The sequence below is a fragment of the Anser brachyrhynchus genome, assembly GCF_964034855.1.
Source record: "Anser brachyrhynchus genome assembly, chromosome: 3".
NCBI lineage: Eukaryota > Metazoa > Chordata > Aves > Anseriformes > Anatidae > Anser > Anser brachyrhynchus.
Window position 1 is genome coordinate 115,825,511 of NC_137696.1, and position 27,484 is coordinate 115,852,994.

At 44.1% G+C, this 27,484-nt stretch overlaps 2 protein-coding genes and 1 long non-coding RNA gene across 6 annotated transcripts; 1 reads left to right on the plus strand and 2 right to left on the minus strand.

Annotated features, from left to right (window-relative positions):
• Positions 1–519: 519 nt before the first annotated feature.
• LOC308192295 (uncharacterized protein) lies at positions 520–25,299 on the plus strand. 3 transcript variants are annotated; one of them, XM_080585709.1, is made up of 22 exons: positions 520–4,936; positions 5,069–5,161; positions 6,770–6,897; positions 8,334–8,480; positions 9,377–9,448; positions 10,418–10,585; positions 10,679–10,775; positions 11,661–11,878; positions 12,910–13,063; positions 14,005–14,213; positions 15,461–15,578; positions 16,426–16,631; positions 17,256–17,373; positions 17,454–17,620; positions 17,746–17,846; positions 17,929–18,050; positions 18,149–18,199; positions 18,296–18,479; positions 18,562–18,685; positions 19,698–19,779; positions 19,994–20,086; positions 20,685–25,299. In XM_080585709.1, exons 1-21 carry the CDS (start codon positions 4,732–4,734, stop codon positions 20,065–20,067), a joined length of 2,838 nt encoding a protein of 945 aa, XP_080441835.1. In that variant the 5' UTR covers positions 520–4,731; the 3' UTR covers positions 20,068–20,086; positions 20,685–25,299. The 3 variants fall into 3 exon arrangements, with proteins under 3 accessions (XP_080441835.1, XP_080441836.1, XP_080441834.1); XM_080585710.1 differs by having other exon boundaries at positions 520–4,782; positions 4,878–4,936; positions 10,418–10,775; XM_080585708.1 differs by having other exon boundaries at positions 10,418–10,775.
• On the minus strand, positions 5,567–12,912 carry LOC308192303. The gene is made up of 2 exons (XR_013948710.1): positions 12,514–12,912; positions 5,567–9,527 (listed from the first exon to the last, which is right to left on the minus strand). It is a non-coding gene; the product is annotated as an uncharacterized lncRNA (long non-coding RNA).
• TTC32 (tetratricopeptide repeat domain 32) lies at positions 25,065–27,435 on the minus strand. 2 transcript variants are annotated; one of them, XM_080585718.1, is made up of 3 exons: positions 27,165–27,435; positions 26,906–27,066; positions 25,065–25,941 (listed from the first exon to the last, which is right to left on the minus strand). In XM_080585718.1, the coding sequence occupies exons 1-3, from the start codon at positions 27,290–27,292 to the stop codon at positions 25,814–25,816; spliced, it is 417 nt and encodes a 138-aa protein (XP_080441844.1). In that variant the 5' UTR covers positions 27,293–27,435; the 3' UTR covers positions 25,065–25,813. The 2 variants fall into 2 exon arrangements, with proteins under 2 accessions (XP_080441844.1, XP_080441843.1); XM_080585717.1 differs by having other exon boundaries at positions 26,906–27,069.
• Positions 27,436–27,484: the final 49 nt, after the last annotated feature.

Below are 27,484 nucleotides of genomic sequence, written 5' to 3' on the forward strand. Positions count from 1 at the left end.
TGCATTAAAAACTTACTGAAATAAATGAGATTTAAGCAAGAGCTTAATTGCTGCACTAAACAGAGTTGCCCTTTAGATCTCAAGAAATGTTAATTATATGTATTTCCTTCCCAAGATGTCTGTCTGTGAGGATAATTTCATAGTCTCCAAGGTACTCAAATACTTTACTGACAAGGCTTAGGCAGACAGAGCTATGAACTTCTGAGACCTCCGTTCTGCCACAAACAGTGCATTTATTTCCCTGAAATAACCTCCAGCTATTCCAGCAAGGCTACTGCTGAGTGCAGCACTGCTCCTCACGAGGAAGACAGCGGGCTTCAGCCTTAGGCTGCCAGCTAGTTGGTATCAACACTTCGCAGACAGCTCTGAAGACGTCCATCAAGCCGGCGTCACAGGCGCTGCAAGAGCATGCAGTGGGTGCTCCACCTCCTGCACCTGCATGGAAAAAAAGCCACATGCCCTTGATGGAACATAAACCCCTGCAATCAAATACCAGAGCTAGGTGGGGGAAAAGTCAGAGGAATGAGTTAGATGGATCAGATTCCTGCACGCCTTGAAGGTCACTCCATTCAGGGCCTGCTGGAGGGAAGGTGGGAGCAGCGTCGATCCTCCTTGGAGGGTGCCAAGCTACTAGTCTCCTGTCGATTAATCCTGGGGAGCGGGAGGCTGTGGAGAACACCCTGCCAATTGCAAATGTGGTGATGGGGCATTGGGGGCATATATACGCATCATTAGTCATCCACAAGAATTTTGTTTTTGTAACCTCTGCATTTTTATCTGTCACTTCTAGCAATAAATATGCACTCCCGCCAGTGATTTGACATTACACTTGCTTTGGATGGTTGCCTTTCCCAAATATTAATAGTAACTCATTGTGGACACAGCATTGGTATTTAGTTAGATCAGACCAGCTTCTTTTAAAAAACAACTTTTCGTATAAAGAGAACAGATGTTTTTAATTTACACAAAGAACAAAAACAAAGTTCTATTGTTCAGTTACAGTGAACACAAACATTACAGGCACACAGAAATTAACACCAATAGCACGTTAAATAAATGATAATAAAATTGAAAGCCCACCATTATACAGGTCTGCTTGTTTGTGCTTTTTCCACCACTTAAACAATTTAGTGGCATGCAATGATAGCAAGTGTTGTTTTTTGGAGTGCATACAAACTTAAGTGTGGCATGTTTTAAAGGTTAAAAATGACAAAAACACAAGGGCACTTTCTAAACACACATTATACAGACAATAATAATAGTAATAGTTTTATAATAACAAACGAGGAATGTAAACCCTCACAGTCCAGGGTATAAGCCAACTACTAGCTCATGGGGATAGGAAGAAATTACCTCTTTCAGCCGATTATTCTGTAATTGTTCCTTACAGGGTATTTTTCTGTCTGCAACATCTGCACACAACAGTAAGGCCTCAGCCTTATGCATGCATATGAAGCACTATGCATGCATATGAATAGAGATGGAGTCTTTTAGTTGCATCAATAAGGTTACCTTGAGGTACCGTATGAAGTTAAACCAGAACTATGCTTATATGCTCTTTTTCCCCTGGGACTTAACAGTCCTTTGACTGCACTTACGAGCTCCTGGTGTATGCAAAGAGCATGCAGGGCAGAGCTTGGGCACACGTCCCTGCTCAGGTGGTCGAGCCCCTTCCAGAAGAGGAATCCTGCCCTGCAGGTGGAGGTCGCTGGCACCTCTCTGTGTCTCACAGAGGCACATCCTAAGAAAACACGTCTCGGCAATAAAGCTTAGCATCATTCCCATTTCTCATCCACTGAACCTGCAGCCTGGATACCTAATTCTCAGCTTACTACACGGCGCAGATCTTCCAATCAATAAAAAGATCTAGCGCCTCCTTCTTGAAGATTTTCCTTGTGTCTCTATTTGTTTATCAAGTCTTAGGTCACCCTTTTGGGCAGCTATTTCTAGGTTTAGAAAAACTGAAAGAGCAGTATTTCTGTCTTTATTTCAGATTTACCAGTCCTGCAGCTGCAAGGAGAGCAGGATCTCTTATCTTGGCTTCTCCCATCTCTAAAAAAAATATTCTGCTTTTGGTACATTAAAGCCAGACTTCACCCCTTTCTTTTCCCATTTATTGTTCATTGATTTCTTTTTGTCCTACAATGGGTCCCATTTTATTCCATTCTACTCTCGAATATCAAACTATAAGGCTTACTTAAAATCATCATATGGGATCTAGTGGAAAAAAAAAAAACCAAACCAAACCAAAACAAAACAAAAACTTCCATTTTAACCAGTTGGAAATAAAGCTATAATTGACTTTCATAAATGAAAAAGTGAAAAATGAAAAAGTCTCTTTCTGTAGCATTTAAGTAACCCAGGGATTTCCGTGCCACAGAACAACAGAAAGACAAACACTGTGACTCAAAGGTTTGGAGCCTTTTTCCACCACCAAAAGCAAGCCTTGCTGGGAGAGGTGCTATACGTATGCTGCTCCAAGTGGCCGTTTTTAAACTTTCAGTCACATCATATAACGCAAAACCCAGTTCCAAACCCATGCAAAAAAAAAAAAAAAAAGGGAGAGAAAAAAAAGAAAATATTACATTCATACAGTACCTTTCAGCTCAAAAAAACCCAAGCCATGAATCATCTTATCCACCACAGAATGCCATCACCTCAACGTCAAAACACAGCAGCTGTTTATTACCCTACAAGAACATTATGATGGGTGCTCTTATTCAGCCAGAACAGCAAGGAAAACTGAGCAGACAAAATACAACCACCTGAAATGCACAAGTTTATTCTCCCTACCTTTATAACAAGTACCAGAGGGACTATAGGGACCACAAGCAGCCGATGCCTCCAGCCACCCAATGCTAACAATGCTTTCCGCAGCAGTTAAGTGATCTTTGCAAGCCAAGACCATTTGACCTGGACTTGCTTTGCTTTGCTTGGTTGACAACGAGGCCAACAGCTGGCTATCACACACTGACCGCAACTGCTATATCACATCCAAAGTCGTGTCTGCCATATTTAGAGCCATGAGTAATGCCAGAAACAAAGTAATCATGGTGGTCTGAGTTGTACAAGGTTGTACATGGAAATTCATCTCCCCACTGCTTGTACAAGGAGTGCATGCTAGTTGCTGTTGTGTACCTGTCCTGACGGCTGGCTGTTCATTAATAAATTGCAATCACGCTGTTTCAAACATGGCTCCCTCAGACCTTGACTCCCAGTATCTCGGAGAGATGCTACATGGCTCTTGGAAGTGGCTTATCAGAATTGGAACGGCTTGCTGTCCAAATACACTGAAGTTTTCACTCAAAAATCAAAATCTCATTGTTACACCACACTCATCACTGTGGTATCTGAGCACCGCCATTTCCAGCCGAATTCCAGCCACAGCTGGATTCAATGAAGAGTCACTCCGAGTCCGGGGACACAGAGTTACCGCAGGCGAGGATCATGCGGCGAGTTCTGTGTGGGCTCATGAGAAGTTTGTTGCAGAAGTTGGACCTCAGCTCCTGCCGAATGGGAAAGGGTCTTGTGACCAACAGACAAGAATTGGGAGATTTCTCAAGCCCCGGGGCTGTGCTCCAGAGCACTTATATAAGTGTGCCGTCGGACCCCACTGTATAAAGTGAGCGTGCCTATTGCAGGATGGTTTTATGGGTTCTGCCATTGCTGCAGAGGTCTTCTGAGCAAGGGGGACCGAGGAGAAAATGAGACAGACTGCACTATGTCTGTGAGTGGATGTGCTCACTGGTTTTTGTTGATCTCAAAGCAGTGTGGGGGTCAATCTTGTTTCTACTGCCTGGCTCTGCTCACACGTCAGTGGTTGGGTAACACCCCAAAATGGGGACCAAAGGAGATTGAACTCTGGGTTCCAGTGGATGAAATGTCATCCTGAATGCCCTGTACCTCTCACTCCACCTTACCTCGTCAGTGCCACACAAGGTGTGCTTGTGGCTCACCAGGCCTCTCAGCCTTTCTGTTCCCCTGGGGCGCTGCCAGTCATAGGCCGCAGCTCCCACCAGCTGCAATGGCTTCCTCTTCCCAGGCAGCACGTTGGGCCATGTACAGACCTGCACATGGTCTGACCGATCCAGTGATATTGGAGCACTTCTAAAAACAAGACGCTTTCACCAAAACACCCTCCAATAATCAAACAAATCAAAGGGCGAGCTAACTGGATCCATAAAAGTGAAATGTGTAGCTGCCAAAGAACTGCTGTTATCTCTGGCATGGCTGGGTCATTGGGACATGTTACAGAAACAAAAATGTGTTTCCTGTATAGACCCAATTAAAATACCTCCAGGGAAATGTTTCATGTGCACTTGAGACCTGAAGCCAAAGCTACCCCACTGGCTTACAGGGAATGAGATTGCTTCCCAGGGGCTGATGGAAAGTTCGGAGCACCCCTGCTGCACTCAGTAAAATCAGGCTCAGCAGCTGCTTCTGACCTTGCAAATACCTGGCAGGAGGGTGTTCTGCCCTCCCAGGGGCTGAGCGAGAGGGACGCTGCCTCCCACTGCCGAGAGCTCAGATAACGTTGGAGGGCACTGCAGGACTCAGCCCAGGCTTCCCATGCGACCAAAGCCACTGGCCTCTCCTGATCCACACGTGGGGCCTGGAGAAGAAAGAGCAAATTCTCCATTGTGAAAGGTCAGCTGTACATTTCCTCCTGAGTCTGACTGAGTTCCACAGCTGGGTGAGCTTTACTTCAAAGTCGGGAGGACTTCACTGCCCATGCACAGGTCCCTGGGGACAGATGGAGTCTGTGGCTTACTCGCTATGCAGGTAACGAGACCTCGGTTGCTGCTTCTTTCATTTTCCATCCTGATCTTTTTTCTTCTTTGTTCACCCCATCATCCATACGTGTGTTTATGCTGCAGGATCTGGATTCTTTTCTTGCTGTTCTGGCTGGGACAAGGAAGGCAGATGGCTCCCCCAGGTTGGTGAAACGTGATAAAAGTATACTGGGAGAGGCAAGGATGAGAACTTGTTATTTTGCTTGTAATGAGACGTGCCTCTTCGCTGCCCTACAGTCCCACTGGCTTATGTGCTCTGTATGTGCTCTCGCCAGGTTTTGTACAGAGCAGTTGCCACTCCAGGATTTTTTGGATGAAACTGAATAAACTCTTGCTCCAGGGAAAGTTCTTCCAGCTGGAAATCAATGGTGAGTCACAAGTGTCTGCCCCGAGCACCATGAAGGTTGGGGAATCACCTACATGACCACCATGAAGGTTGGGGAATCACCTACATGACCACGGTGTGTGTGATCTGGATGCTGTTATCTACATGATAATTGGTCACTTACCCCAAAGAACCAGCGGAACATCTTTGCTGCCTACATCCAAACTCTCGCAGCTCAGTTTGGCCAGTATCCCTACCGATGAGCAAAGCTTGTGTCTACAGCCACAGTCCCCTTTGCTTCTTATGTCTAATGTGCCAGGGGAGAGGAGAAAGGATGGTCTTGTAAGGAAGGGCTGACATTTGGCTTTCATTGTACCAAAAACAACACTCTGGAGGCTGGTTAATACCCACAGAATACACTCTCAATGAGTGCTGAACAAGTTGCTTCAGCAATTAAAGGACTTTTTATTTTTTCTTTTTTTATTTAACATCACAATAGTAGCAAAATGCCCTATATCAGATTGAACAAAGGGTCTCCATTTTGCTGAGAAAAACAAAAACCTATTTAACCAAAATGAAAAACAGCAAATGTTCACATCAAATTGAACAAAGTATGTGATTTGACCCCAAAACAGATTTCTTTCTGTTGAGATCAGTCCACTTTTTTCTGGGTTTCATTTTTTTTTTTTAATTGATTTGGAGGCAGAACTGAAAAGTCAAGTACAGCAAGGGTGTGGAGAGAAGTGATAGCTTTTATGAGAGCAACTGATATTGCTGGAAAAAGCAGACAAGCCTTCAGGCACAAAAAGGTTGTTTGTTTCTTCCAGCTCTATCAGTTGGTCTCATAAAAGCTATTCTCTCTTCTTCCAAAATTCCTCTCACTTATCTGCTTAGTCTATCCTGGCTGCAAGAATACATCTACTGAAACAGCAGTTATTAGTACTGTTCGACATATAAAGATGACAGATAAATCTTGAAATTACAAAGGCAGCTAGTTAAACCCTATCTGTTTGTACAGATTCTTGTGTCTAACCCAAGACCAAAATAGCTCCTTAATCAGAAGAGCAGATAATTAACAGAATATGATGTTATTAATTCTACCAGCACCAAGAGCTGAGCACAGCCATCTCCCAATGTGCCTGTTGGCTCCCCCATAGGCCTAACAGCACATAGCACCCTGCCAAGATGAGCAAACCTGACCAATTTGTGGAATTGCCCGTCCAAAATTAATCCTTTGATCAGAGTGAGCAGCAGATTACCACAACTTGAAGATTTTTAGAAATGGATGGCCCATAATTCTTTTTTTAGAGAGTAAAATCAGGGGAGGAGACACATGTGATGCCTCGGAGGAACTCTCTGTAATAGTACTTCGAGGTGGCTGTGGCACAAGCTCCTGGACACAGTGAAATGGGCATTAAAGTGAACGTGATGTGGGTGAGCTTGAGACATGCCAGACTATCACATGCACTCTAACACATACCAGCACAGGTTCGCCAGCTCCTTAACAACACGTGTTGTTGGAGAACACCCAACCCAGCTGGACCTCTTTTCTGATGAGAGCAAGGTGAGGAGGCCTCAGTACTGCTCTGCACACCGACTTGCCCCAAGCTGTCCATCCCACACACCGTTCCTCAATGCCCTGTTTCTGCAGATCCTTATGCCGGCCCCGTTCTGCTGGATGAGAAACTGGCATCTCGCTGTGGCTATGTCCTGTCAGAAGATGTGTGGGGCAACCCCGTCTTCCGTGCGTCAGTGCTTGGCTGCCACGTGGTCAATGAGGTAAGACCTAGAAATGGCCCCAAATCCACATCGGATGGTACAGCTCCTCCAACAAGGCCAGACTGAGATATTAGATGGCAGTCCAATGGCATGCTTTGAGAACCCAAGAAACAGTGAACTTGCGTTAGCGTCGATGGTGTGTAGAAACAAATAGGCAATGGCTCTTCGGTATGTGGTTTGTTCAGTGTGACTGACATGGGATTTCCTCTCTCCATGAAATGACACTTAGCCTAATGCTGCTGACTAGCTGCCAGCTCTCAAGCATATCCTTATTGCTGCTGCTTTGCCAGAGAGTTTCTTGAAAGCCTCTCTGGAAAGAAGTAGGCATCTGCTTGAAAAAGCAACATTTGCAGTGTGATTCTGGCAGATCTTTTCCTGGCTTAATTTGTGTGGTAATGTTCCTGTTAACACATGCCTAGGAACGTAGATCACACACATCTATTAGACCCAAATTTGCCTCATGTAACTTTAGCCATCTGAAAGATAATGTCTAGTCTAAACTGGTTGTTTATGCTTCCACAATAGTCAATGGAGAGAAACAGGCATCTACCGGAAGGTGATTCACTCCTTCCTAAAATACGTGTAAAAGTTTAGCCTGGATTTCTAATTTCTAAATGTTAGTTGAGATGAAATGAACCTAGAAACAGAACATATCAGGGCAGAACCTTCATCTGTTGTCCATGTTTAGTCTGGCTGATCCTGGAAGCCCCACAGAAAAAAAAAAAAAAAAAAAAAAAAAGGTGAAGCTGTATGGGCAAATCTTATGCTGACATGAACCTGGGGGAGTACACAGTGTTGTGCAATGACCAGACCAGACATTTCTCTGCAAAAGTTTTGCCTTTGCTTTTCTGTAAATAAAAACACTTCTATGTCAGATAGGAGCACAGTCCATGGCTTCACATTTGGCTCCTGTAGAGCTGAAGGACCAAGAGGAGCTCTTAATGGAACCAGTCAAGATGGACACTAAACAGCATTTGTAAGACAGATCTGAACTACCTACATCAAACCAAAGACTCTGGTCCTCTGCCTCCATGAAGAGGCACACAGCAGTCATGAACGGGAAAAACATGTAACACATAGTGAGGAAGGTCAGATAATGGTATCTTCCCCTGGTTATCTGCACCTTAATACCGTGGCAAGAACATTGCACAGATTTGACCTGAGACAAAGGCTCTAAGTACTGAGACAATGTCTCTGGCTCAGAAAGCCCTTGTGCACAAACCACTTAAGACAGGCTCATATTTTGGAGGAACTTTCACAACAACTTTGTTCTCATCCTTGTAAACATGCCCTCAGTGCTCCTCCAACCACTTCATCCTCCTCCAAATCCTCTTGGAAACAGGACACTGGGCTGGATGGTCCTGTGCAGCTGCTCCTGGCTGTGTATGAGCTGGACCTTCCAAAGGATCTGCTGAATCTCCTATTTTCCTTCCCAGGCAGATGAGCTGTTTTCACTGACTGTGAACATCAAGGTCTCCTCATTTGCAAGCATGAGGGCAGCTGTGACCTACACCTACCCTATGTACTGCTCTTACTCCTCCTGGGCTCCAAGAGAAATTGTGTGTGAAGAAAACTACATGGAGGTAAAAGTTTTCCCACTGAAGGCTAAGCTCCATCTAAGCTCCCTGCCAAGCACAGCAACTTTCACAAACTCCCATCAGAAGCTGTTTTTACACCGTGTACTATGTGTGCATGCAGCTATTCAGCACAGGGTGCAACTGTAGATGTTTGTTAATAGTATACATACCTGTCACGGGTATTTTGCATGCAGTGAAATTCAGTTAAGTGTACAGATGCTGTAAGTCAAGCCACTGCAAGCAAATCAGCAGACAGGCAGACCAGCAGCCAACCTGTTTAGCTCAGGAGAATACCTCTATGTTATGAAGTTCTGCAGCACTCACAAGAGTGTTATCCTTCTATTTGAAATAATAAAACCTGGAGCTGGCAGAGCTGCAACCCTGCAGCATCAGACAACTCAGAGGAGTGAGATAGAACCTGCCTCCCACTGGGTGGTACTAGTTGCATGCTCAACCTGCTGCCAGTAGATATGGAGATCCTACATTTTAGGGTATCTAACCTGCATGGGAAGAGGGAACCAGTTCTGTTAAAGCAGATATCCTGCTTCCCTATACCTTCTGTAGAGATACCTGAATGCCCCTGAAAGTCTCCAGAGCATGATCTAGTCTACAGCTTCCCAGATATGAAACCGGACCTTTGATTTACCCCATCAAACACAAAGACATTCCCTCTTCTGTACATGCACTGCTACAGATGCCATGGCTTTAACCTCCAGTGTAAGGTCACAGAACTCACCGCAGTGAAGAACCTGTTTGGAAACACTTTAATTACTTCCAGTGAATGCAACTTGCTAAATCCCAACAGACGCTGGAGAAGAAAGGAAAGACATCTCTCTGCTCCCCGTGCCTGTAATAAAGCTGAAGATTTGTCTGTTCCCAAACAATCTCATCTGTGTTTCCAGGTGTCCGTGAAGACTGATGTCCCTGCAGTTTCAAATGACTACACCGTCGCATGGATGTCAGCCCTTCCAGAGGTATGAAGGAGAGTCTTTCCTAGCAGCTCCCAGCCTTCTTGCTAACCTCATGAGTCATTCTTGGGGAATAGCTCCATCTCTGTCATAAAAGGGATACAGAAAAGTTGTCATCGAGTACTGAAAAACCTCTCCAGTTTTCTTAGAGCTCTAGACTGCAGAAAGGCATTTAGGTGGGAGAGTAGAGCCATATGCTTCTTATGTTGGTGGAAGTTGAGTACAAAACCAGCAAAGGTAGGTGGTTCTTCTCACAATGGGTAGTGAATCTGTCAAATGTCTTGTCAAAAATGTGGCTGCTAAAATCTTGCATGGTCCCAAGGTTAGTCTGGAAAAGTTCACAGAAGAGAAATCCATGCAAAATACAAAGAAGCTACAGATCACTTAGGAGTCTCTGAGCTGAACATTATTTGAGGCTAGAGGGGAAATACATATGCTTAGGGAAAATGCATATGCTTGTCCTATTTTTCTCATGTCTTTCCCATGTTTAGTCTCATGTTATGTTTCTTCTTATGCCCATTTTTCCTTTTGGTTATCCACTCATATAGTTATCATTTGAGAAGAAGACTGTTCTAGACCTGTACAGACATTTCTCTCATCTTATCTTTGACACAGTATGGCTCCATATCATAAAAGGTGGTCTGTCATTTGGCCACTGGACTGTTCCAGAAATTGACAGACACAATCATTTTATTAACTGTATAGGTGTTTTGTCCAAGGGGATTTGATCAAGACCACCAATCTAAGTTTCTTCCAGGGCAATTATAAGACTATCTCTAAAAAAGCTTTAAAAAGCTATAGGATTCCTTAGGTTTTTTTATATATTAATGGTGTTTCTTGCCTGGGTGGACTATTAGTGTCCAGTGCGACTCCACCTACTATAGATCCTAGTAGGAAAACAGATGTTACAACATCACAGCTTTTTCAGGGTTTTTGGTAGTCTTTGGTCTGATGCAGCTCATCTCTCTCTTGCAGACTCAAAATGTTGCATACCAGCTATGGCAACTGATGTTTGTTTCTCCATCAGGGAGAAAGAGAATAATGGTAAGCGATGCAGCAAAACTGGGCTACAGCTTCAATAACACGCTGTACCGCGTGTACCTCCGTGCGCCCTACCACAGCAATGAGTCTGACATCAGCATGGTAAGTTGTTGTTCTCAATTGGACACAAAACTGTGCTGCTTCCACTACCTCCCTAGAACATCAGTTCTCCTTTTTTTTTCTGCATCCCAAAAGGTCAGTGGTGTAAATATGAACTTGGTCACTTCCACTTCCATGTACAGGCAGCGGTGGCTGCTTATGCTGATTGACACGACTGTCTCCTGTCCTCTTGGTAAGGACTTCTTCCTTGTTCATCAAAAATAACTACCTATTCCTACTAGGAGCTAGTAGGAAACACAGTCTCCCCATTTCCCTGTGACCTACTCTGTAAGAGTTTTACAAGCTGCTCTCCAAGCAGCACGAGCTAACAGCCCATGTCTTTAGTGCCAGACAAACATGTTCCTTGCTGTGACACTACATTACTTGTGTTCATGGTGCAGTCGTGCCTTTCTGTGCTTTCTCAAACCCCCAAGTTACATGCAGGGAACTGGAGACAGATAACACTGCTGCAGAAGGGCCAGGGAGCTTCCCCTGGTCTAACCCCACCGCCTTGGCTCTCTACTGTCACATAACTCAATCCAGGGGTGCAGCTCTGTATCCTTGGGATTCACCTAGTCCTCTTCTGTGGAGATGTGGAGCTAGCCTGGCTTTTTGCAGAAAAAAAAAAAAAATCTCAGATCAATTTGAACAATTAATTTCATCAATTAATTTGATCAATTGATGAGGAAGGAGGAGGTCATAAGCTGTCACAATCTTGAAACCGATATTTCAAGGAAAAAATTCCAAATAAGTGGCTCCATGTCTCATTCCTTTGCCAACAAGGCAAAATTCCTAGGACCAGAAAGACAATACAATAGGTAAGGGGGAGCACAGCTGTCAGTACTTCTGAATATATTAATTACTCGTGTGAAACTGGTGATTCAAGCCTACTTTGAGTGTCAGGGTTCCTGTGAGAGAACAGCCGTTAGTTGGTTAATACCCTACACGGTGTTTCATTAGTGAAAGCTGTAGAGGTACCGCGGTGGAAAGGAGTCAGGGAAAGAACCATTGCAGAGTGAATTCATGGGGAACTCCAACTGCCCGGGGGCCTTCTGGGACTGTCTGTCTAACTCAACAGATGGTACCAGTTTCACTGATACTACGCTAACATGGACTGTGCCGAGTGTTATCCCAACATTAGTGCTTCAAGAATCCACCTTTTTGTCAAAAAACATTGTAATGGGAGTCGATGGCCAAGTCATAGTAAACCCAGAGGAGAACAACTACTTACTGGAGCACAACAAGACACACATTGGAATAACTATCCCTATTGGAGCAGAAGGAGGCAAACTAAAGGTTAGTATGAACCTGTTTCTGACTAACATATTTTAAGGGATGCAGCATGGAATGTGTCTCCAAACAATGTTCAAAATAGTGATTAATGTTTAAAATTCTTAAATACAAGAAATATCAGAAGACCTAAATGCTCCCTTCTCTGTATCTCAAAAGCACTTATGCAGAAATTAAGTATCTTTGATTACAAAACATGCTAGATGCAAGAGACTGTTTTGTTTTGTTTCTTGATAATCTATACTAACTACATTAATAAGTTAGGAGGGAAGGGATTCCTGGGCACCGCTGATCAATCATGCATGCTCTTACATTATGAAACAGGTCCTGGCATACATCTGGCCTGGGTCAATGAGCAACTTCCCAGACAATTTCCATGCAGACAGTATGAGTTAGTAAGGGACAGGGTTTACTTCCAGAATATAGTTTGGGCACAGCCACCTGCTTTCGACACAGTATAATCTATGTCAATCTATATTTTACAAGCACAGGGACAATGTCCAAGGAAATGTTCAAGTAGAAGGGAGCTGTCAGGATTCATGGAAGGTTCTTTACCAGTTACAGTTACGAAAGTGACACTGATGTGACTTTGACTTGTCCCCTTCAGAAGTTCACTTTTTGGTACACCAGTGGGCACTTACATCACCGTGTGTGCAGTAACACCAGACACACACAGTCTGAAGAACGGCTGGAAGCACTGACAAACTTTCCAGGTGAACTGAGACAGAATGAGAGACGTGACTGGTAGCCCAGCGACTGCAAAAAAACACATGCAAATACGGTTACTTACTAAACTTACTGAGGACCTCCCAAACCCAACACCTCCTTACTGAAAATCTCAGCAGTATCTGAGATTTTACATGGACCAGACAAATGGATCAGGCAGAGAAACAAACAAGCTCCCCACCTAGCAAAATCCATCCCAAATTGTCCTAAAATACCATTTGCTCTTTCTAGTGTACGAATTTTAACCTTATTCACTTGTTCCTCCATCGAGACACTGAGTTTTAAAGCTTAACACAAATTTTACCTCCTAGAGCTCTGTATCTTGTGGTGTATATGGAATCATTTACAGTATTGATTTGTTCTTGGAGCACACATGGACAGATGCAGACTGGCAAACCACTAAGTATACTGTCGTCAAATCCATCACTACCCCTTTCATGCCACAAATACCAACTGTTATCAACAGTAAGTCATTCTTCTCATTGACTTTTCCCAGTCTCTTCCTTGTGCTGCAATATACCCTGGTCCATTTTTACCTCTGCCATACACCTTCATTCACCAAAATGTTCTCAACTCTCACTTCCAATTTTCTAGCCAAAGTCAAGTTTCAAGGTATTATAAAACAAAACAAATGTTTAGCATGAATGGATGTGCTATTTATTACCTGTCTTTACGAGATAAAATTAAAATTATGAGTTGCTGATAAGAACAGGAACATTTCTGTCACTCTAGCCACCATATTTTTCCAGTGAGCACTGAGACCTAGAATAAAGATGCTGCATTATGCAGTTATCACACTGTCTAAGGACAGTGTCAATCGATGGCATTTTCTCCCCAAACCACAGAATCACAGAATCATCTAGGTTGGAAGAGGCCTCCAAGATCACCGAGTCCAACCTCTGACCAACTTGCATTTGTTATCTGGGAGCATACTGAAATCACTGTGCCAAACAGTTGTGCAGTAATATTTTTTGTTTGTTTTCTTTTAATGATGTTTTCCAATGCATTAAGATACTAGTCATCTTTGGAGCTATCTGGATAAATGATACAGAAGAAAAAAAAATGGATCCTCTTAGCATATGTTATCATAGTTTTCTCACATTTTATGTGGCTGAACTAGATTCTAGATTTCATTAAAATCACTGCACATCATAGTGTACCTCTAGAAAGTTACTGAACCCACTTTCTCTGAAGTTGTATGTATTTGTTGTTAATCTCCTGCAGCTTGAAGCAATTCTCATGTACTCAGAGTATTTCAGATCTGACTAGAACACAAACAGTCATTAATCAGAGCCATTAAAGAGATGGCTGTTGGCGAAGTTTCCTGGAACATGAATGGGAGGCCACCCCAACTGCCTTAGTTACTTGATCCACATCAGCAGTAATTTGATGTTCTCTCCCTACAGATACTCTGCCAGAGGAAAGGATATTTAATATTGCATTTGGACACTTTCTTCCTGATGTCTCCCTGGTGTCAATCACAATAGGAAATGTGCCATTTACCCTCAGAGAAGCACAGCACCGTGGGTATAAGATTTATGAAACTTCTTTTTCGAATGGAACGAAAGGATTTATCCTGGAAGTCTCTTTTGATGATCCATATGTTCTAAAGGAGGTAAGATACAGCAGGCCACTTGAGCAGCTGAGTGGAGGAGGTAGAGTAGTCCCTTTTCAGAACATGTGCCTGGCTTTTATTAACCAACAACTGTTCCTCAATCATAAAGGTGTCAATTAGTCTGAACTCATCTTAATTAAGATTAGAGGTTTGTATGTCCCCACCTTGCTCTCGCTAGGCCTCTAGGAGAAATGCAGCATCCAGTGTGATAAGATAGTATGAAGTATGACTTCCTTTAGTCTCTGTCAGCATGGCTAATTTTCAAGAGCAACGCCCAGCAGGAAGAGGTTTGTCAAATCTCTGTTAAATGTTGTCCCTTGAAACAGAAGAGCCTTGTAAAAATAAATCAGTTACTTCAATCCTGCAAACAGCAGTTACCATCATCCAGTAATTCCTGAACCTACTGTTTATGCAGAGCCATTTGACCACTGGCACGGGCCAGGCACCTCACAAGCAGGTACAGGCCGACTCAGGTTATTCTGAACATATTTTGCTAAGCTTCAGACCCTTTTCAATCTAAATATTTGTAAAAAGTATAAACTCGTGGAGGAAATTCAGCCTCTCATTTTAGCAGGAGGGCACTTAACTGCAAGTCCTCTAACCTCTGTTTCAACTAAATCACGCAGAGCTTCAATGCTATTTTCTGTTACAAGGAACAACACTGTGAACACACAGGATCAGGACTTGCACAAATAATTTTCAGACAGCAGTCAAACCACAATTAAATTGCATTAAGGATCAAAGCAAGCCAAAAATATTCAGCAAAGCTAAGTATTTCTTTCAGGTTACATACCAAGTTTTGCTTTGAGAGCACTTTTACTGAAGTAAATAAGGATACTGAGAGATGTCTTGTAGCATCTCCTCATACCTTCTGTCTTACTGATTACTCCTTCTTCTGGGTTCAGACCACACTCTGAGCAAATAAGAATAAAGATATGGATCCAGACCTCCCTCTTCGGGCTCTTTCACCAGCGGACTACAGAGGAAACAACACCGTGTTCACTTCTGCCTCCATTTTCTGAACAGGCACTACATTCTCCACATTTATGTTTTGCCAAAAGAGCTGTTGAATCCAGTCCAGCTTTCTGAGTAGTTTTAGGCCAACTGAAGCGATGTTTTTGGAGACAGAGTTATTTGCTAGGGAGCAGAGGGTGCTGGAATAATTATTTAGTGCTGCTCAGGATATACATTCCTGTCTGTGCTGGAATCCTTTGCTACTGCAGCCTTACATTTTCTCTCTCTTTCAGTATGTGAACAGAAATGAAACAAAATATACCCTCCTTGTTAACTACACCCTAAGTGTGGGTCCGGAGATGGTGCTCTATTACCATTCTGCAGAGGTGGAATGTGTGATTGCTGATATTGGTAAGCTTTGCCCCGATATTAACTGTTTTGCATCAACTGCATGGATCAGATTTTCATTGAATTCAGTGAGAATGGAGTTAGGCAGAGGATGAGAGCTTTTGGGAAAACCCCACCCTTCGATAGTTCATTATTGGTAACATAGCCAACTTGCTGCTTTTGTGATGGCAGCTCTTCTGCATACTGGCAAGACAGTCTGCCCTCGAGACACTGAGAGCAATAAAAACTAGTGTGTAAAAGAAGTTGGCTAGCAAACTCAGTGAACAAGATGCCTCATAACTTGAACATATATCTACTGGCAAAACTTTCAGACATTGCTACGAGTTTCAGTTTGTCCTCAAATGCAATTCTGCCTCCGCGTCCAGGGCAAAACTCAACTGACTCAAATCACTGTGAACTCCAAAGACAGCATTTCTATAAAGAGAAAATTAGCTGCTAAGAGCTGCACTTAACAGGTTATTGAAACTGGCACGAGGTCCAGTTGGTATTTCCTCAAAGTTCTTAGATTTTGGATGCCACGAAGGTGACAGAGACTGCTCACTGTCCTGTTTTTATCTTGGAAGTAGCTCTGGGTTCAACCCAAAGGAGGCTGACAAAAAAAAAAAAATTACATGTGTAGTTCAGCTTGCATTACAGAAACAGGGAGCAATCCTGGAAGCAAGCTGACAGGCCACTGCTAAAGCATGAGGATTCTTGATCCTCATGCTTTAGCCAACAGAGCACAGGCGGTGCCAGTACACGCATAGCGGCACTGCTGCGGTGCCAGTGCAACATTTACCCATGATGGAAACCCATGCCTGAGCCAAACTCTCATTCATTGCTAACTCCTCATCCCACCTTCTTGCCACAGAAATACCAGAAGCAACTGGCTACTGCGATGAAGAAAACCTGTACCTAGCCATTCCCGTTTTTGGCCTGCACCAGTACTGGAACCTGTATCTTGGTGCCAAGCTTCTGAACCGGCACACGGCGCTCACAAATGGGTACCTTGCAGCTAGCAACTCTACCCACCTGGTCCTGCAAATACCTCTCTTTGCTGTGGGAGTTACCTATGAGGTACATGAACTGCATAACAGCCTTCTTTAAAGCACATAGGACTATGCTTATAAAGGCACAGCCCTGCAGTCAGTTTGTAGTGCTGCAGTATTACGTGTGCTGGAAAACCTCTAGAGGGAATGACTCTAAGCCAGTGCAAGAAGGACAAGACGTAACAGACACAGACCCTTCTGGTAATGTCATATATTATGTAATCTGCAGTGCTGAGTTGTCTCTAAAAGATACGCACCAAGTCTTCAACAACGAATTCCTCTGTATTTTTAGTAAGATGAGGCAAAATGTCCCAAACTGAGCCAGAAACAGTATTTCAATATAGCTTTTATGAAAGAAACTCTTTTAAAGGAACGTTTTGTAGAAATGTTAAATTACAGCTGGGAAAATTGATGTGGTAATAAATATCTGAAGCATTCTACAATAATCAGCCAGAATTTATCTCTCTGTGACAGTAACCAATTAATTTGTACCAGAAAACTCCTGTTCCCGTGCTGCATGAGGTTTGAGTCATTACATTGACTTAACTCTCGTGACTTGTTGGTGTTCAAGTGGCACAAGCTGAAGAGCAGAATTTTGTACATATTGATCATGTGCCTTAACAGGAGATCTCTTCCAACCCCTCCTTCACAGGAAGTGTCCTTTCAGAAAATTAAAGCAAGGTTCGATGTTGCCCTAAGGAAAGTGAGAACTATGGAGACCTTGCAGATATTCTCCGTTAGCTGCAATTTTAATTCCTCGGCATTTATAAGTAAGTCGTACAAAGGATCAATCAACAAAAAGATCGTAAGTCTTCCCATGAGTTTATAACCAACTCTCTGATTTCCTCAGTATGCCACCCAGATGGTACTATAATGATATCTGCCCAAATGAAGACAGTTCCTGCCATTGATATGAGTAAAACCAAACTAAGGGATAGCTCATGCAAGCCTAAAGAGTATAACATAGGACATGCCTTCTTCATGTTCCACGTCACCACCTGTGGCACTTCAGTAAGGGTAAGCCCACGGTCAGAGCAAATACATCTGCTGGAAGTCTCTGTCTCTCCTGCATTTCCTCTTTTGTTGCCCTGCCCCCAGCTCCTGAGAAGATTCAGTTTTTAATGAGCTTCCCATATGCACAGTTTGAAGGTGATCACATTGTTTACGAAAATGAAATCTCTTATGAGAAAGAGACTCTTCCAGGCCAGAGCCAGCCGAAAATCACAAGAGATCCAGACTACAGGTAGGATCAGCTACTGCTCACTGACAACGCTTACTTTGGTGCTGGAAGGTGAACACAAAAATTACCCTTTTTCCAATTATAGATTAACAGTCTCGTGCTACTACCGAGCAAAAGAGACAGTGATGCTAGGTGCCTTCGTTAGTGAGCCATCCACATCGCGTCCCTTTGGCTCCGGTACAATGGTGCCAAGATCAAATACTGCAGGTAGGCAATTCTCTTCCTTCATTTCAAGACTCCTGTGACTCTTTCAGTTGTAAGCTGCCTCCTACTAAGGAACCTCACTGACATTTCCTTTTCTGCAGTATACAGAAGGATAAGAAAAGCCCTGAATGTAGTTTCAAGAGTGTCCAAAAGTAAGTGTCTTTCAAATAAAATCATAAAATTTCCAAACATGCTTTGATTTAAATAAAATTTTAACCAACAACAAAATGCCGTGATGTTTTCTCGAGATGAATCTTTCATGGATTTCTATGAGCCCAACGAGGCAATACTCAAGCGACCCGTGGAGTCTGTGTTTCTCGAGGTGGAGCTGAAAGATGAGAGCCCTAACGCTGAGTTATACCTGGATAACTGCTGGGTGACAGGGTCTCTGGACTTCAACAGCGCCCCAAGATGGAACATCACCGTGGATGGGCAAGTAGTTATTGAACATCCTATATGTTTATCAGAGAAACACTGATTTCTTTTAGAACTTTTGTTCTGTTCTCTCAAATAGGTGTAAGATTAACAGCAGTGAGTATGTTGCGGAGTTCTGCTCAGTAGCTGCTAGCCCCAGAGTGAGACATCCTTCTCATTTTAAAAGGCTAGCAGTGAGGACCCTGGCACGTCAACTGGGACAGGTAAGATTAACTGAAAGGCTCACCCAGCATTTATGGACCCTACCCTGTATACTTCTTAAACTCACTTAAAAAAAACAGCCAATGTAAACACCTCACAGACTTAAGACCTAGCCAGCGTCCAGCCCAAGTAGCCTGTCTGGTGTGCAGCTTTAATTTAGTTCTCTTCTCAGATCTACTCTGTAATACGATTTCAGTGACTTGAAAGCGGACTGGCTGGAGGAAACAAAATGAAATTTTGGTATATAAACATGATTTTATATGGTGTTTCTGACTTTTTATAGGGGCATATTCATAGCACTTCAACTCAAAATGTCTAGAACAGAAAAGTCAACTTATGCACCATAGCATCCTCATGAAGTTCAGCTCTGTTGTCTCCCATCTGCCCAGCCACTCAGCCATGTCTTCAGACACCAGCCCAGTGGGCAGGGAAACAAAGGCATGTGGGTCCGGCCTTACATTTTTGAGGTTCTGTCTTCCTTTAACAGGTCTGAGAAGAGCAAAGAAAACCCATAAAAGTTACCTGAGGGTGCTCTGCTCTTGGTGCACCCGGTTGAGTCAATTCTAGCACACGTACTGATACAAGCCATGGCAGTACCCCTGCCCAGGCAGCTTAAGCAACCACAATTTTTTGACTTGGCCTTTCATAAGCAGTTCAACTTGTGAACTTGCTAGAAATGAATATGATGCAATTCTGGCATGTGCTACTTCCTAAATGGGCAGCTGCATCTAGCACGAGATTGAGTTTCTGTCTAGCTTTGATACACAGCCTCGCTGCAGCTTGTGAGGTTTTCGCTTCTCCTGTCTCAGCCTCTCAATTACCAAACTGCCTGAGGGCTTCTTTGACACCAAAGTCGAAATTCAAGGCAGGTCCAGCTAGAATGTGCCATATGCAAGCATTCAGCCAGGCCTGAGTCTAATCAGCTGCAACTTCTGCAAAAGGGAACAAAAGACAAAACTTTGCTCTGCAAAGGGGGATTTGATATGGACCAAGTGGTACTCTCCTTCTTCTCAGGTGTATGTGCACTGTTTGGTGGCAGTCTGCTCTCCTGGCAGCCCCTGCAGAGGACAGTGCAGCCCAAGCAAGGAGAGGAACGGTAAGTGCTCAGGAGAAGAGGAGCCACTGCAAAGTACTGGCCAGATGTCTTTAAGAGATTTAGGACCCCTGGTTTTGGCATCTAAAATGCCTTGAAAGCAGACCTGGTAACGTTACCTTTAGCTCTTACTTTAATACATTAACACTTAAAGTGCAACTTTTACGTGTTCTTGAAAAACTACAGATACACCGTGTGTCATTCTCGTCCTTTCCAGATCACCGTTCAGCCAGCCTCCAGGGTTACGTACTTGCTGGACCAGTCCAGATTGTCGATCCAGACCTAAGATGAAGGACATAAACTGAGTTTGGTAAGAACTCCAGGCACCATGAATTCACCTAGACAGGTCACCATGCTTTGTGGCACAACCGATACATAGCCTGTCCTTTGAGACCTTAGGTTCTGGGACAGTCTCCATTTTGATCTCCCATCTTCTCCATTTTGATCTCTTATCTTTTCAAAAGCATTTAGGGGCAGAGGCAAGAACTAGGGAACAGGCAGGGTTTGCAGTCTCCTGGTCTAAGCTTGACCGCTAGGAGAGGGAAGGAGGAGAGCTACCTGCCAAGTCAAACACAGGTGGTATGGCTCTGGAGAAGGTGCCAGCAGTGGAGCAGTGCAAGCTGGAGTTGGGCTATAGAAGGCAGTCTTGGAAACTTGGAAGGTGTTATTTCATCGGGTTTTCAACTGGACTGCCCCCAGCAGTCATCACGATTCAGCTGAAAGAAAATGGATCCAAAAGTTTAGAAACAAACACAAATTGCTGTCATATCCCAAATTCTTTCCAAGGGTCCAAATCCCTCAGCCTGTTAGGGTTTATCCTTGTAGCTTCATCAGTCTTTCGAGGACCAGAGCTATTCAGCTGTGTACTCCAGCCTCACTCCTCTCTTCACCGTCTGTGTCCCCAACAGCACCTGAAGGCTCTGCTGTGCTGGCTGCTTTATAAATGTGCAGCTAGACATAGGAATTACCTCTTACAGTGATCACTAGGATTATCTTGCTTGAAGTGAAAAGTCCAGACTGTGGGACTCAAGACAGCTCTACAACACTGGAAAGTGCGAGGGTCTGCCAACAGGATTAGCCGATGTTGTAACCTGTTGCCTTTCTGAAGTGGCTACACAAGAAAACTTGCCAGAAAATAACCCAAAGCTTCAAAATAACACTTCTTGTTTCTTCCAGCTGTTGAAATACGGACTTGCAGATCACTAAAATTATTCCAATCCTGATTATGGCTGCTTCTTGTAATACTTCATAAAGTGACTGCCAATCCCCCCATATGAATGTAAAGTGCAAATCTGAAAAGTCAAATAAAAATACATACAAAGCAATGTAAGCGCAGAACATCTCCTTGCTAGCCTGCAACAGCAACCATCTGGTGTACTAACACTGGCTCCAAAATGTCAAGCAATCTGCTACTTAGGGCCTCTTCCACATGCAACACAATGTCATACTCGTACATTTTTTCTCCATTGGTGCAGAATTTTTATTAAAACATTGCATTGACCTGAGCTTCTTGGAAACCTGTTAGTTCTCTGCTTTCTTCTCACCTGCCTGTGTTTGGAAAAAGCCTAACTCTACAAAATGGGAGAAGACAGATGCCCTAACATCAGTAAAATGAACAATTCACCTGATATATATTTTTGTGTGTGTTCACAGAAAACATCTTGTTTAAGAGAATAAAAATTAGAGGGGTTACTTTCCAGAGGTGAAGGGCAAACCAGATACATGACCACCTGTAAATCACTCTTGGGATGTGCCTATGCCAACTGAAGGTGTGACTGCAGCATCTGTCAGTGTCCAGCAGCATTGAAGACGGGGCAATTGCACCCATGCTAATTCAGGCTAACGCCCCACATGTGTGCTGTGTCCGGTGGGTTTGCACAGCTCGTGCAGCCTGAGTTTAGATTGCACAGACTGATTAGTTCCCAAAATCTGCAGTCATGCCTGTGATTGCTGAATACATGTAGTCTTAAAGCTGTATGTACTGAAGGACTAAGTGTTGCTGAGAGGAGCCGGGCGGTGCTGAGCTCCCAGGACCCGACACAGCAGCCCGATGCCCTCCTCTCCGCTGTATGAGCAGTGCGCTCTGCTGTCCGGAGCCAGCACTGCACAGCCCAGCAAGCGCACCGCTCCCGCTTGTTTTCCAAGGAAACGCTTTCCCCGGTTTTGGTGCTAACAGTAACACACCCACTGCTTTCTGTTAACCTAAAAAGCGTTTTGAAACCTGTAAACTGGGATGAAGGCTAAATACTGATGACTAAATCCAAACTCTCCTTTTCCCAGTCCTCACGGGACACTGTCGTATTTGACACAGATGCGTATCCGGTCGCTGTTGCATCACTGAAGTTCACTCACTTTGCATCTTGCAGATTTCCCAAAAACTCCTCTGCAGCAAGTGGAATATCCCAGATCTTTCCCTGTCGCCCTGGGAAACCAGGAAGGGGTCCAGCAGGGTTCCCTACCCGCCCACCCACCACCTGACAGATGGGGAGACAATTCCCTCCTGGCAGGTTGGGTGGCGAAGGGAGGAGGTGAGGCACACCTGCACTGCCATTTCCACAAGCATTTCAGGCTCCCACATTCTCGCAGATCGGCCAGAGAAATTCCATGTGCTTGGCTGCCTCCTCCTAGCTTGGTTGCTCTTCTTAGCATACAAACTCTTTTACAGAGTGCATCTTTCCCACACTAGGATTTAGTCACGCTATTGCACGGCGCATTGTTTTACGCCTAGGTTATCCCGAGCTCACTCCCTCTCCTCAGGCACTGAAGATGGACCTTCGGCATCTAACTCCTAGTTTCTGGTTTTCAGGCCTATGGACTTAAACTATTTCCTGGGCTAAGCCCTCAAAAGCTATTTTTTTCCACACCATTCTGGTTGAGCAAGCTTTCATTATTCAACTAGTGTGGAGAAAAGGCATTAGGGAGGCGCGAAACACGTTAAATGTGCAGTAACACGCACACAGGAGCAACAACACAAGCCTGGAAAGCAATGATCAGTTTTTCTCATAGGAAAAAAGTGCAGCCCTCACTGTAACAGCCAAGATTTTCAGCTTTTTAATGCTGACTTACCTCTGCTGTCCACGCAGAGGTAAAGCACGTGAAAAACGAAATGTATTTCTTGCCCCTTGACAACCTAGCCCCTTCCCCTCAACGTGCCACCACTTCCCTTTCAGAACGACTCTCCTTTTCTCCATGCTGCACCTCACAAGCTAACCGTATCTGAAACGCTTCTCAGACTGTTTTGTGCCCTGCTTTTGGCCTGTTAGCCTGGGCTGTGGTCATCTTTTCCTACTTGTCTGCAGAAGCAAGGGAAAGGCCTTGCACCTCTACAAAACAGGCAAGATTTGTGACTCCTCCAGTGTAGCACGAGAAGGAAAAATAGGGTGCTAGGAAAAAGCACAGGATGATGATGCTATTCTTTCCCACATTCTCCAAGCAAGTAAGATCTTAGAGGCTGTTCCAGGTGCTGAAGGAAAAAAACAGTCTGTAACACATCAAGGAAACCAAGTCATTTTTTTAAGCTTACAGATAACTTCTCACCCAGTGATTTGCTATTTGTTGCTAAATTAATCTCAACCATGAGGAAGAAACTAAATGAAGGGGCTGCCAGTGAAGGCTGTGTAAAGGAAAGAGATGATGCTTTGGGAGAGCAGGTTTATAGGTAGGAAACCTTGCACAAGAGGCTGTGAATTATTCATGTCTGAAACATCTCTGGCCAGAATGAAGAGCCAGTCAATATAAATAAGCAGCAGCTTCCCGCTGGACCTACCAGTACTGTGCCACAGCCGTGACTCACGATCACTTCGCAAGGGTGATGGAGTGGGCAGCCAGGAGTGACCCAGACACTACAGAGGTTTGCAATTTTCAAGCAGGCAGCCCCTAAAGCCTGGTGAAGGTGTAAAGCCGCAGTACCTCTGTATTGTGAAGCATCCAAAGCACACAGCCCACACTTCTTTTACAAGCTTTCTCTCAATTTCATATGGAACATTATATAAAAAAAAAATTTACAGCTCTCAATTAGACTTTTAATTCTTAAAATATTATGAACAAGAAACTTCGCAGGTCAAGGAGAGTCACTAAACACATCAAGTTTTCTGGTATTGATAATGTTTTGTGATACCCCTTCAGCTGTCCTGAGCAACAGACCACCACACAGGACTATTTAATAATTTTGGAATGAAAACCCTGATTAACCTTAAATGTGAAGGAAAGACAGCGAGCCAAGTGCATGCCTGTGAAGGGGAAAATGTGTGTGAGAATCTTTGTGGCTGAAACCACCTTGAAAGAATTCCAAGTTATGCCAAAATGTACCACAACAGTTCATCCTTTAACCAGACAAATGAGGAAAACTGTGGAGAATCTGCTACATAATTGCTCCCAGTTCAGTGAAATATTTCTGTGACAATAGTGGATAAATTAGAAGTAATTGAGCAACATTCACAAAGAAACACAAGGTAGGAAGTATAAGGGATACTACTACTAGCATCCTTGATTTGTTTTCCAAAATATGTATTTGCTGTTAATTTTCTGATTTTTATCTGTATCCTCAGTGTACTGTGCAGAACCACATGTGACCTCTCTCAGAGAAAAACTTCAAGGATCATATTCAACTGTCTATGTTGTGTTTTAAGTTCATTTTCATGGCCAGGTATATCAAGAACAGGTTTAGTCTTAAACCTCAAGCTCACCTTCTCACCATCAAACAAGAGCTGGTATGGTTTTGGTTTTGAGACTGAGGTGGTGTGAAAAATGCAAATCCTTAAATGTTATTTTGGAGACAGAGCATTGAGATATAACAATGGAAGATGAGCACGTACCTCGTATACCTGGAGAAATCCAAAATTCATCTTTGTAAAACCTGGTCATAAATGTCTCAGAACCTACTTTCCAAATGTTTCCATCATCAACTATGCAAGCTCCTGGATCACACGTGGAGAAAGCCACCATAAGCAGCAGAGTTGTCATCAGCATCATTTGTTAAAAATATATAGATAGCCTAATGCTAACTGGGGCAATCCAAGACTATTTCTTTTATTAAAACTTTTATTTCCATGTTCCTTATAAATCATTTTTAGATTTCAGCAACCATCTTTCATCCATGCAAAAAATGAATCTTCCGGGATATTCATAGCCAGTTGAATCAGACAGCTTTCACATTGTGTATTTTGTGCCATCGGCCTTTTTAATAAAAAGGAGAAAGCCGTAATTCCTATTGTGAATAGCTCAACTGCATTCTTTACCAATAAGGTCTTTACAGATATCGAGATAAAAATACGTAATTGTTTTATTCATTCAGTTATTAATTTCTGACTGTTCAATACCTTTACAATGGGATTACAAAAAACAGGTACGTCCTGTTCATACCTGTTTAGGTACTCCTTAAACTACCTCTAGGAGTCAATGACTTTAAAAAGGATGGAATTCTTGTACTGCATTCCTCATGTAAGGTACAGCTGCTGTCACCTAAAAAGGTCTCTTTGTAAAGATTTTTTTTCTTAATGCAGGAACACTCTGAAAAGAAAATAATTTACCATCGCATTTCAAGGATAACACCTTGTAATTAACAACTGCACACTTTTAGCTTAAATCAAACTTACATTTAAATCTGGACAAACACTATCATGATTATTAAATCACAGTGTCTTTCACAAATGCCAGTCTTAAGTACTTAAATGTTTTAGTTTGATTTTTCTCCATAAAGAACGTTTAAATCAATCTGTGAAAGAGTACAGAAACACAGCTTTAATGAGAGAACTACAGATTTCATTAGCTGTTACTGACCTTCCAACAGCTTTTTATGAACAGCTTCTGTACAAATTGACAAGTATCTCGCATGGATCTAAAATTAGGCCTTTCTCCAACACTGACAATATAAAAATATATTTATATTTTGCAATTATAATACATTTTAAACTTATTTACCCAAGAATGAGGTTTCTTCAGTAGGGTATAACAGACGTAAGTGTTCTTGTTTCATCCATCAATGTCAAAAAATCACATCAGTGTTCAGTAAAACATTTTCACACCATTAGCTGCATTTTCAATAACCTCGCTTTTGTTTTTCTTCTTTGTCAAGAATAGCCTGTTTTAGACTTAGTGCAGCATCTTCAAACTGAGGGTTTAACTCTAAAACTTTCCTGAAATCTTTTATGGCCTCATCAAAGCATCCTGTCCCAAAGAAAAGAAAAAAGAATTACCTTTCTGTTAACTACTCACTCATAAAACAAAACAGAAGAAGGGCTCTTAATGCTTTTGCTAACAATGCATCAACTGTACCTAATGGATGCACTACATTTGGATGCTCCAGAGGTCCAAGCAGGAGCCAAAGGTCTTCAAAGCAAAAGCCCAAGTGCCTATTTCTCAACCTAAAATGGGCTTAAGGATTAATTTAGGCAGTTTATTCCAAGAGAAAGAGCCACAAGGCCCACGCTCAGGCAGCTAATAGCCAGGCTGTGTTAATACTGGAACACTGGCACACTGCTTCCCAGCCAAGGCCAGGCTCCATCCTCCCTGAGTTCCCTCTGGTCCTGAAGTTTCTAGATCCTGACCATGCAATGGCCAGGCTCCAACAAAAAAGACAGGGCTGTAAATTTTCTTACAGCATATTTAAAATTGAGGGGCATCAATTCCCCCCAATGACAGCTGACTGACAGCCCTCTGCAAATTGAGAAGGGTGCACTCGCTATGATTGTACCAACTCAATATATGTTTTAGGTTTAATAGAAATGTTTGGAATTGACTGGCTAATGACCACTAATGCAGGTTTTCCAAAAAATTAAACTAAAACCGCATCTTTCTCTGATGGTTCCCTGCATAGTGTAACTTTAGATGATGCAAAAACTGTGTGTGAGCATACAGAGGGGACTTCCAGCTAACACTCCCTGCTATGACTGGAGAGAAAGGAGGTGCCTCTGCACCCCTCCTGGTGTGCCACCCGTCCCCAGACGGTGCCAGGAGCTGCCTGTAAAACGGAGGGATGCACTTTGAACAGCCTTCGGAGAACCTGGCCAGCCACAAGCCAGCAGTGTCAGCACCCTGTTCCCTCCCGCAGCCCGTGCCAGGGCCGAGCCGCGCTCTCGGGGCCGTGTCGCCCTGCCCTGCCCCGGGTCAGCCCGGCCGGGTTATGCCGTACCCAGGCGGTAGAGCACCAGGCCCCTGTTGTAGTAGGGCACCTCGAAGCCGGGCTGGCTCTCGATGGCGGCCGCGTAGTCCTCCATGGCGGCGGCGAACTCCACCCGCAGGTACTTGATGTGCCCGCGGTTGTTGAAGGCGGTGGCGAGGTCTCGGCTGGCGCTGCTCGGGGGGGGGGGAGAGAGGCAGAGAAGCCGTGAGGCGCATGGCGTGTGTCGTGTGTCCCCCCCCCCCAAAAAAAAGAAACCCACCCCCATTACCCCTGAGGGGCAGCCCGGGCGCAGCAGGCGATGTAGCGGCCGTACAGCTCCTCGGCCGCCGCCAGCTGCTGCGCCGCCAGCTCCGTGTGCGCCGCCGCCAGCAGCGCCGCCGCCGCCTCCCGCTGCATGGCCGAGGGGCCGCGGGGCCCGAGGCCGCCTCCGGGGCTGCCGGGGCCGGCCGGGAGCCGAGCGGCGCTGAGGGGGGACGGAGGGAGGGAAGGGGAGGGCCGGGGATGGCGGCCCCGCGGCGCTGAGGGGAGGAGGAGCCCGGCCGGCAGCCGGCGGAAGGAGCCGCGCCCGCGTCAGCTGTGAAGGAGGCC